Source organism: Bombina bombina, unplaced genomic scaffold (assembly GCF_027579735.1).
Source record: "Bombina bombina isolate aBomBom1 unplaced genomic scaffold, aBomBom1.pri scaffold_952, whole genome shotgun sequence".
Classification (NCBI taxonomy): Eukaryota; Metazoa; Chordata; class Amphibia; order Anura; family Bombinatoridae; genus Bombina; species Bombina bombina.
The window spans coordinates 76,893-89,012 of NW_026512081.1; the positions used below are offsets into that span (position 1 = coordinate 76,893).

Genomic DNA, 12,120 nt, shown 5'->3' on the forward strand with positions numbered 1-12,120 from the left:
TAAATAAACAAGACAAATGTTAATTGGTTAAAGGGACCTTTTAAAAAATCCACAATTTTCATTGTTTATCAGCAACATTGTTTTCATTGTATTTTGGGGGAAAAATGTGGTAGTAATATTTTCCTGTTCTCAGTTCAAATTGTTGATACTTAAAGGGACATTCTGGTCAAAATTGAAATAAACATAGATGCATTACGTCTTTGAATAGAAACATATTTACAATATACATATATTGGAAAAAATGCTTGTAGTAAATGTTATCAACATTTTAGTGTTCCCATTATTCAATGCACATGCATGTAAAAAAATTTTATTCTTTGTGCACCAGAATGTTAAATACTGCAGCTGCTTAGAGAGCCAGTGGGGTCTTGTATCATGTCAGCAATTATGCAAATCGCAAATTACCAGATGATGCAAGCACTTTAGGCTCTCTGAGCAAGTGCTGAGTTTAAAATGTTGGTGCATGGAGAATACTTAAATACACTCTTGAAACAGATATCACTTTTACTAGAAAACTTTTTGCTAATACATGTATCCTGCAAAAATGCTTCGATTCAAAACTGAAATGGACCCATGTGCATTGCAGTTTTGGCTAGAATGTCCCTTTAACGACACATTTATGGGCCAATTTTATTTAGTTAATGAATTTAACAGTTAACTAACTGATGCAACTGCTTCCTTCTTGATAAATTAAAGTTAATCACATTAATAATTAACATGTAGACACTAATAAAATGTAGTGAAATAGGTAACTTAACAAACTACCAAGCCCACTATACTTATAATGCTACGTTGGCATCACTACACACTAGGATGGACGTTCGGATCATTTGTGATGAACCAAATGCGGAAGAAGGCGGATGCTCACGACATTCTGCTTTTTTCTGAGACAGATTTCTTCTTGTGAAAGATCTGGATTTTCACACATCTTTTTAGGCATACTACATTTGCAGCAGTGTTTTAATATTTATTTATTTTTTTGCCCCTAAAACACACTAGCAATCACTCACAGCAGCAAACCCTTTATTTTCCAGAATGTATTTAATGCTTACATTTAAAGGTCTGCATCAATTGACCGTGATGCACTGTTACAATAAAGAGAAAGGGAAGAAAGTGCAGAGCCTGGTTGCCCCATGGAGACACAGCAGCCTGGTAGAAATGCCTGCAGCACATGCTTTGTAGGGGAGAGGTGTGGCTGTGAGCACCTCTCCCTCGCTAAAGAACAGGGTCATAATCATTTTTTATACATATGCCCTATTTTCAGAGCAAGAAATGATCTGTATAATTATGAGTTTACTAGTCTAATTTTATAAGAAAATACTATTTAGTGATATCAATTGCTTGATGTTTCTCCCCAATGCTGTAAAGTACAAAACTATACATATTTTGACCATATTGTTCACTCAGCTTGCAATACATTTAAAAAATATTGATAATTATTTTGGCAAAAAAAGCCTAACGATTAAGAAAACAATAGTATAATTATTACATTTACCACTGCTATCTAACATCACATATATATATTTTTTTAATTCTCAGTGCTTGTTTTATTACCAAATATTTTACATTATACAGATTTCAATATTCAAAATGAAAAATGTAATCTATAGCATGCATTATTAAATTATGCAAAAGCACCTCAAGCACAGTTTTTAAATAGAGTTTTGTGTTATCTTTTATTGTTATTTTCACAATTATCCTTCTGCGTGTCTACTTTCAAAACTTGGAAAGATATAAAAACTTTAAAACAGCTGTTAAAATTATACAATAGAAATCCGTGTTGAAAAGTTTCTAAAATGAGAAAAGGGTAATATAATGTAACAATTTATAAAGACGACAGATATCAGCAACTCACAAGAGCTGCTGGTGCAACGCCGCCCCCTGCAGACTTGCGGCCAGTCGGCCGCCAGCAGGGAGGTGTCAATCAACTCGATCGGGTTGATTGACACCTCCCTGCTGGTGCAACGCCGCCCCCTGCAGACTCGCGGCCAGTCGGCCGCCAGTAGGGAGGTGTCAATCAACCCGATCGTACTTGATCGGGTTGAATTCCGGCAATTCCTGTCCGCCTCATCAGAGCAGGCAGACAGGTTTATGCAGCAGTGATCTTTAGACCGCTGCTTCATTACTGGTGTTTCTGGCGAGCCTGCAGGCTCGCCAGAAACACAGGGCGTCAAGCTCCGTACAGAGCTTGATAGATAGGCCCCTTATACTGTAGTGGAATGGCTTGGGGCACAATCTTACACATTTGAGGCAGGATTTGGGTTGGTATAAGGCCAGTATCAAAAATGTTTCCAGGCCGTAATATTTAAAAAAAGATGTGTGTTCAGCTTCAGACTAATACAAATTTGTCAGATTTTATGCCAATTCACAAATTCTTACAATATACAAACAGTAATAATATACAAACCCCAACATGTTCTTTCATGATTAGCATAGAACATACAATTTCAAACAACTTTCAAATTTACTTCTATTATCAAATGTGCTTCATTCTCTTGTTATCCTTTGCTGAAGGAACAGCCTTGCACTACTGGCAGCTAGCACACATCTAGCCAGCCAATCACATGAGACAAATGTGTGCAGGCACCAATCAGCAACTAGCTCCCACTATTGTGGGATATGTGCATATTCTTTTTCAACAAGGGATACCAAGAGAATGAAGCACATATGAAAATAGAAGTGATTTTAAAAGTGTCTTAAAATAATATGCTTTAACTGACTCTTGAAATTTTATTTTTTACTTTCCTATCCCTTTAACTATTGCTTTACTGCTTGGTAAATGGAGCCCTATCTATGATTTTACTATTCTTCCAAAAATATTGATTTATTAATACACTAGTCCTAAAGTCCGTGTACACGGGCCATTTTTTGCAGTACAGCGGTCCCACCCCTTGCTCTCTCTCTACCCCCCGTCTCTTTTGCTCTCTATTTCTCCCCTCTCTTTTGCTCTCTCTCCCCTCTCTTTTGCTCTCTCTCTCCCCTCTTTTACTCTCTCTCTCCCCCCTCTCTTTTGCTCTCTCTCTCCCCCCTCTCTTTTGCTCTCTCTCTCCCCCCCTCTCTTTTGCTCTCTCTCTCCCCCCTCTCTTTTGTTCTCTCTCTCCCCCCCTCTCTTTTGCTCTCTCCCCCCTCTCTTTTGCTCTCTCTCTCCCCCCTCTCTTTTGCTCTCTCTCTCCCCCCTCTCTTTTGCTCTCTCTCTCCCCCCTCTCTTTTGCTCTCTCTCTCTTCCCCCTCTCTTTTACTCTCTCTCCCCCATCTCTTTTGCTCTCTCTTCCCCCCTCTTGTTTGCTCTCTCTCTCCTCTCGTTTGCTCTCTCTCTCCTCTCGTTTGCTCTGTCCCCCCTCTCTTTTGCGTTCTCTTTCTCTTTTGCGCTCTCTCCCCCCTCTCTTTTGTGCTCTCTCCTGTGCTCTCTCCCCCCTCTCTTTTGTGCTCTCTCTCCCCCTCTTTTGTGCTCTCTCCCCCTCTTTTGTGCTCTCTCCCCCTCTCTTTTTTGCTCTCTCCCCCTCTCTTTTGCGCACTCTCCCCCTCTCTTTTGCTGTCTGTCTCCCTCTCTTTTGCTCTCTCTCCCCCTCTCTTTTGCACTCTCTCTCTCTCCCCCCTTCTCTTTTACGCTCTCTCTCTCCCCCCTCTCTTTTGTGCTCTCTCTCTCCCCCTCTCTTTTGTGCTCTCTCTCTCCCCCTCTCTTTTGTGCTCTCTCTCCCCCTCTCTTTTGTGCTCTCTCTCCCCTCTCTTTTGTGCTCTCTCCCCCCTCTCTTTTGTGCTCTCTCCCGTGCTCTCTCCCCCCTCTCTTTTGTGCTCTCTCCCCCTCTCTTTTGTGCTCTCTCCCCCCTCTCTTTTGTGCTCTCTCCCCCCTCTCTTTTGTGCTCTCTCCCCCTCTCTTTTGTGCTCTCTCCCCCTCTCTTTTGTGCTCTCTCCCCCTCTCTTTTGCGCACTCTCCCCCCTCTCTTTTGCACACTCTCCCCCCTCTCTTTTGCTCTCTATCACCCTCTCTTTTGCGCTCTCTCTCTCCCCCTCTCTTTTGCGCTCTCTCTCTTACCCCTCTCTTTTGCGCTCTCTCTCTCCCCTCTCTTTTGCGCTCTCTCTCTCCCCCCCTCTCTTTTGTGCTCTCTCTCTCCCCCTCTCTTTTGTGCTCTCTCTCTCTGTCCCCCCCACTCTTTTGTGCTCTCTCTCTCCCCCTCTCTTTTGTGCTCTCTCTCCCCCTCTCTTTTGTGTTTTCTCCCCTTTCTCTTTTGCTGTCTCTCTCTTTGCTGTCTCTCTCCTTCTCTTTATCCTCCATCTTCTGCTCTCTCTTTCCCCCCTCTTTAGAGCTCTCTGATAGTCTCTCACGGCACTGCAGTCCGGTCGGCCCCGCCGGTGTTACGTCCGCCCCCGCCACGCCCGGCCCCGTCCACGTCACGCCCGGCCACGCCCACTCCACCACACGCCAGATCAGTTGGAAGGCCAGGTGTGTTTGTCCTCGCGAGCAATCTCTACTGCGCATGACCGCTTCGGACAAACACACTTGGCTTTTTATTATATAGGATTTTTAATTATTAATTTATTTTGTTACTACTTGCTTTTCATTTCTAGAACAGATGCTTCATTGAGCAGCCCTGATAATGATATATTCTGTCTGAAAATGATCTGGCATATGCTAGTAAATTATTTTGTTTTTCAGGACGCGTTTGTGAACAAAGGCTAAAGAGATCAGTGTCGCTTCCTGCCTCAAAGTCACGCATCATTTCTGCCCATAATAGCCGAAGTAGCTTTCGTGGGGGAAGCCTTTTTTCAAGCAGTACTTTGGGTGGTAAGTTATTTGTTTTCTACAAACAATTCTTTACATTACTTGTGTAACATATTAACTTTGTATTATTAAAGAAACACTGAACCCAATTTTTTTCTTTCATGATTCAGATAGAGCATGCAATTTTAAGCAACATTCTAATTTACTCCTATTATCAATTTTTCTTCATTCTCTTGCTATCTTTATTTGAAAAGCAAGAATGTAAGTTTAGAAGCTGGACCATTATTGGTTCACAACCTGGGTTGTGTTTCCTGATTGGTGGCTAAATGCACCCACCATTTAACAATTGCTGTCCAGCATACTCAACCAAAAATCAGCTGGCTCTTTAGCTTAGATGCCTTATTTTTTAAATAAAGATAGCAAGAGAACGAAGAAAAAATTGATAATAGGAATAAATTAGAAAGTTGCTTAAAACTGCATGCTCTATCTGAATCACAAAAGAAAAAAAAATTGGGTTTAGCATACCTTTAAAGGAGGACTGAGAAATTGGCTTATTAAGAAGCAAAATAAATTTGGGGTTTAAGTAAGTTCACATTTATTTGCTTCCTTACTTCTGTATACAGCATAAATATAACACAAAATGTTGCCTTAAAAAAACATTAAACTCCACTTAATTTTGTGTAAAAATTGTGTTTGTCCCACATTCCCTAGAGAGGCCAAAAAAGCAAAATTTGTAACCTGGGTTTTCAAAATGCTGCAAATTCCTTAAACCAGTTATTTGATTTGAAGCATTTGCAGGTTACAGAATTTGCTGCACATGATTTTATTTCATATGAAGTGAGCAGGGCTGGCTCAAGATATTGTGCTGCCTGGGTCCGGGAATGAAATAATGCCCTCCCCAGTAGTAACATTACAGATTAGCATATCAACCTACTAGTCTGGCCGCTGACCTTACTAAGCCTGCCTACCCACATGCAACGAATGCTTATGCACAATTGTGCAATAAGTAGGAAGGCAGTTAGGGAAGAGATGCTCATTGAGTGTTGCCCCTGACCAGTTCTGTGTCTTTGTGCATAATAAGGTTATGCTGCTGGGAGCCTGCAACTTCCCCCATGGAGACAGAGGAAAGATCTGGGTCTGACATTGACTGACTTGGTCACTAAAGTGCTGCCCCTTGTCAAGTGCTGTCTGGATATGAGTCCATGAGTGATCACATGTGGGATTAAGAATAAAGTGGACAGTTGTTTTATATAAATAAAAAATAAGACCATTTTTTTTAATTAAAAAAAAAACTACACAAAGCAGTTATAAGGTGTTGAAGTGAAGGGATGTGAAGTGTTAGAAAAAAAACGGCACTGAAAAGTGCCTTTACATAGGGGTGACTGGGGACTGTGTTTTCACTGTAAATATATACGTATATGCTTTTATATATATATATATATATATATATATATTTATATATAAAACAGGCAAGGGGAAGGCACTCACCGTAATAGTATCAAACACTTTTATTGTTTAGTTAACGTTTTCGGGGTTGCCCCCGTCCTTAGACCAACAGAATATATTCAGAACTCACCTATTTAACAGCAAACCCATCACCGTGAAATCGAAATCAGCTGTGTCCCTGCACGTCTACCAAGCGCAACTGCGCATGAGCAAACTTGCTATGGAACCCAGCTACGAACAAAACCAGCCTCAAGTTAAAGCCATCACCATAGTAACCTAATAACACGAACATGTTTAACTTCAATCAGATTAAAAACAAACATGATCGCCAAAAATACAACCCATATATTGATGTCACATGTGCGTACTCTAACACTATACATCCTGAGCAGCATAGAACACAGCGTCCACTTACTTAGCACTCTGTTATACTGCAACCAGCCAAACGTTGCCTAGCAACCAAATAACAACACAAATCAACTGTGTTCCTTATTAGACTCATTAAAAAAGCCATACCGTATTGTATAGTGCATATCACCATCAAGCACAGTAAATTAGTCATGCTCTCCACAGCAGAGCTAGCATAACATAAGCAATGTTCAGTCAAACCAACAGGCACCTCACAACATACAGCTATAGCTATCTCACATACTCCATCCATCAGGACGCCTCCCACACCAAAGATAAAAACAAACACAATCGCCCAACATACAAATATTACTTTAAAATCAGATGTACATACTCTATCAATACATAACAGAAGCAACATAGTACAAAAACATCCACTGTCGCAACAATCCGAACATAGCCTAGCAACCAGATGTCAAACCCACTGAAAGACCAAGGACACAATACTTTATCATTTAGAAGTCACCGCATATACTCATCAGTCATAGTGTATTAGTCTTATACTCCACATCGGAGCTAACATAGCGTTAGCAACACTCAAGCTAAAATGCGCACCACTAGCCTCCACACAAATCCAACACTCATACATCATCCCACAGAACACCTCTCACCCCCAGTCAAAAATGCTCTCATACCCAAACACACACTAAAAAAACTCACATTCATTACCAATAAGACACCTGTCAGCCCACACTCAACACTAACTGCCATAAAAGCACTAGAACAAATACTTTGTTTCTGCAGAACCACCAGTGTCGACTGTATTATGCTGTAACCAAACAGAGCTACCTCATAACAATAGGTAATAATGCCATACTATCAGACCAGTTAGACCACCTACAGGTCCCATATCCACCTATGTCACTCATACCCACTATATCGCACACAATAAGATATCACATATCGCAACATCCACAATCACTCACAAACACCAAACATACATACATTATACTACAACACTCCCTCAATCCTTAAACTAAATAGTTCAATCATCAAAAAACTATAACATGCCCACAACCATCACTCAAAATGGCAACAACTTTAACAACCAAAACGTCAAACTTTATGTGTAATGGGATTTTATGCAATAAAAACACCCCAAGAGCTACTATATATTATGCAATACTCATACTCATACATTGCAGCCACTCAAATAACAAATTCACCATACCAAACATCTTCCCACCCAACATCCAGAAACACATTGGAATCCTCATGTTACATCTATCAACCAATACTATTACCTATTTGTATGAGGTAGCTCTGTTTGGTTACAGTATAATACAGTCGACACTTTGGTGGTTCTGCAGAAACAAAGTATTTGTTCTAGTGCCTTTATGGCAGTTAGTGTTGAGTGTGGGTTGACAGGTGTCTTATTGGTAATGAATGTGAGGTTTTTTAGTGTGTGTTTGGGTATGAGAGCATTTTTGACTGGGGGTGAGAGGTGTTCTGTGGGATGATGTATGAGTGTTGGATTTGTGTGGAGGCTAGCGGTGCGCATTTTAGCTTGAGTGTTGCTAATGCTATGTTAGCTCCGATGTGGAGTATAAGACTAATACACTATGACTGATGAGGATATGCGGTGACTTCTAAATGATAAAGTATTGTGTCCTTGGTCTTTCAGTGGGTTTGACATCTGGTTGCTAGGCTATGTTCGGATTGTTGCGACAATGGATGTTTTTGTACTTTGTTGCTTTTGTTATGTATTGATAGAGTATGTACATCTGATTTTAAAGTAATATTTGTATGTTGGGCGATTGTGTTTGTTTTTATCTTTGGTGTGGGAGGCGTCCTGATGGATGGAGTATGTGAGATAGCTATAGCTGTATGTTGTGAGGTGCCTGTTGGTTTGACTGAACATTGCTTATGTTATGCTAGCTCTGCTGTGGAGAGCATGACTAATTTACTGTGCTTGATGGTGATATGCACTATACAATACGGTATGGCTTTTTTAATGAGTCTAATAAGGAACGCAGTTGATTTGTGTTATTTGGTTGCTAGGCAACGTCTGGCTGGTTGCGGTATAACAGAGTGCTAAGTAAGTGGACGCTGTGTTCTATGCTGCTCAGGATGTATAGTATTAGAGTACGCACATGTGACATCAATATATGGTTTGTATTTTTGGCGATCATGTTTGTTTTTAATCTGATTAAAGTTATACACGTTGGTGGTGTTAGGTTACTATGGTGATGGCTTTAACTTGAGGCTGGTTTTGTTCGCAGCTGGGTTCCGTAGCAAGTTTGTTCATGCGCAGTTGCACTTGGTAGACGTGCAGGGACACAGCTGATTTAGATTTCACGGTGATGGGTTTCCTGTTAAATAGGTGAGTTCTGAATATGTTCTGTTGGTCTGAGGACGGGGGCAACCCCGAAAACGTTAACTAAACAATAAAAGTGTTTGATATTATTACAGTGAGTGCCTTCCCCTTGCCTGTTTTACATGTATTTTACTTGAAGAGCACCCCGGATGATGAACTACAGATAAAGTGAGTGCTGGTACCCCTTTACAATTGTCTATATATATATTTATGTGTGTGTTAATATGTTTATATACACATATAAACACATAAATATATATGTATATATTCATATACACAATAAAGGAAACGAGTGCGAATCACAACAATTCACTAGCACAATAAAGCTCCTGTGCCTTTCCTGAATACAAACAAAGCCAATACCGAAGACAAACATGGAAACATAAACCCCTAGGGTATCCGTTACTTGCGAGGTTATATATCTCCTCTTCTTGTCAATAGTAATAAAACAGACTTGGCACTGGATATGTGCTCTCTTACCCTTCACCTCAGACTGTCCAGCTTCCGAGAATAGAGGGACCGCGCTGTCTTTACAGGCAAACTGCTCCTCTGTGCCCTCAACGTCTCTAGCCGGAAGTACTCCACAGGTGGCCCGGTGATTCCGGGTGACGTCAATGTCGGCTAGGGGTTTGCGTATTGGCTTGTTGACAGGACACGCAGTGTACAGCAGTGTGTCGGCGTCGGATTGCAGGATAACACAGATAGACCATCAAAAGAGTATATAATCCATGCCAGGGTTAAAACTTGACTTTCATTTTCTTGTTAAAAGAGATACAAACAATGGAAATCACCACAGCTTAGCAGAGTGAGCGCAGCACTGGGCTTACGCGTTTTCGGCGGTAAAGCCGTAGTCATAGCCTATAGTGCTGCGTTTGCTCCTGCTATTTAAAAGGAGATACAAAACTCTTATTGGCTCAAGGTTAATTGGAAATTAAAAACACAATTGCGCTACTCAATGCTTAATGTCAGCAAGAAAATATATATGAACACACTTTAACACATTGCATTATTGGTTTTCTATGTGCCCAAAATTATTATTAGATATGTGTATATGCTAAAGCAAATGTGAATAAATTTCATTCATATGTAAATACATAAACAAATTCATTAATTTGCAACTGATTAGTTTTCAACTTTTGTTTTAGCATAATAAGGCCCATGTAGCAAGTTACAATGCGAGGTATACAATGTGTCCTTTCTATTGTCAATCACTATAGAGATCTGTGACAATGACTCTGTGATTCCGTGTACTGAATAAATGTGCGTTTAAATATTGGTTTAAAGTAACCTACCATGTAAGTACACTGCACTGAAAAATTCAGAAATGATACATGTTGTGCATTCGAAATGGTAAGAATTTAGAGAGTCAGTGACATATAATACTCTAACTGGAAATATAACTAATTGTAGTTACCCTATACATGTGAAGTCACGAGTGAGGTACTGCCCGAACTGTTCATGTTGTCACTATACTAAACTCTGCATGGTCCTAGTGTGTCTGAAAGTTACAATGTTTCTAGTATATCCCTCCAGTTTACTGGTTAGGGTTAGATAGGACAATGAGTGTGAGGCTTTATGTGGCTTACTGTGGATGTTGCCGCATTGTACTCCTCCATTCCCCACAACAAGGGATTGGAAGCTATACATTTCTTTTTGTACAATTATTCCAACTACAGTGCCGACTTCCAGACCTTCATTTTGAGAGTAGAAAAGTTTCTTCTAACCCATAACTTCTTTCAATTTGAGGGGGATTGCTATCTCCAGAGATGCGGCACAGCCATGGGAGCAAAATTTGCACCATCCTACGCCAATTTATATCTTGGCTGGTGGGAGCTGTGCCGCATCTATGGAGATGGCAACCCTCACAAAGACAACATAAAATTATATTACAGGTACATAGATGACCTGTTGTTGGTCTGGAAGGGAGCAGAGGAAAGTATTGAACTGTTCATGACATATCTCAACAGCAACGATATGGGTATGAGGTTCACGCATTAAACTAATATTGTGGAAATACACTTCTTGGAACTAACCCTCAAAGGCATTATTGGCAAGAAAGTTGCCACTTGCGTGTATCACAAACCCATAACGGGAAATACCATACTACATGGCCAGAGCGGCCATCCAAAGCAGATAAGATTTGCGATAGCCAAGGGCCAATTAATCAGGCTTAAACGTAATTGTTCAGATCCCTCTGAATTCAAAGATAAGGCCAGGTAGCTCAAACAAAACTTGAGGAAAAGAGAATATCCACAGAGGGACTTGGATAGAGCAGAGGCAATAGTTGAGACCATTCCAAGATCTGAGTTACTCAAATACAACAAAAGAACAGAGAGGGAAGCATTCGAAAGCAAAGTCAACTTTGTAACAGAATACAGCTCTCAATATCACGAGATCTGCAAAATAGTGAGAAAGAATTTCTCACTGCTTGCGGCAGATGACCAGTTGCAAAAGGAGGTTAAAACAGGAATAAGATGTTCCTATAAAAAGAGCAAAACTTTAGGTTTCATTTTGGCACCCACCCAATTGAAAAAAGTATCCAATGAAAACAGTTCATGGCTCACACAGGTTGGTATGTACAGATGTGGGAGTCACCACTGTCGTCCTTGCGAGTTTGTACAAGTTACCAAAGATTTTGAGTCTGTGGCATTGGGCACCAAATATGACATACGTTCATGTCTAAATTGCAGAACCACTTATGTAATATATCTGATAACATGTACAGCATGTAAGAAACAGTACGTGGGTCTCACGTCAAGGGATGTAAATACCCGAATTAGGTTACATCTTTCTATGATAAGCCAAGGCAGGGCCACTACTCCATTGGTGCAACATTTTGCTGAGAAACATAAAAGCTCATTAAGTACTTTCAAGTGGTGTGCCATAGAGAAAGTGGTTCTACCTAAACGTGGCGGTGACCTCGAGCAGCTTTTAGCCAAAAGAGAAATATTTTGGATCTTCAAATTGGACACTAGAGTTCCAAAGGGCCTCAACTCTAGGTTTGACCTAATAAATTACTGGGAATGAATCTCGTGATAAGGTCCAGTTGTATATATTATATTCAGACATTGCCCTGTTATAACACTATCCAGCTCTCTAGTCATAAAACATGTAGTGGTCAGTAAGCAGGCTAGTCAATTTTATCCAATTAGTTGTTCACATTATTGTATCTAACGCAGGAACAATTTTTCACCTTTCAAGACTTTAACACTCATTGTCCTATCTAAGC

The 12,120-nt window shown here is 40.4% G+C and overlaps 1 protein-coding gene across 1 annotated transcript in view; it reads left to right on the top strand.

The window, feature by feature from the left end:
* Positions 1-12,120, top strand: part of NPHP4 (nephrocystin 4) — a gene marked incomplete at its 3' end in the record, with an annotated part of 62,633 nt that overhangs the window by 15,041 nt on the left and 35,472 nt on the right. Inside the window, exon 3 of the mRNA XM_053696828.1 lies at positions 4,655-4,783. Within this exon, the coding sequence (XP_053552803.1) occupies positions 4,655-4,783 (129 nt within the window). The remainder of the gene's footprint in view (positions 1-4,654; positions 4,784-12,120) is intronic.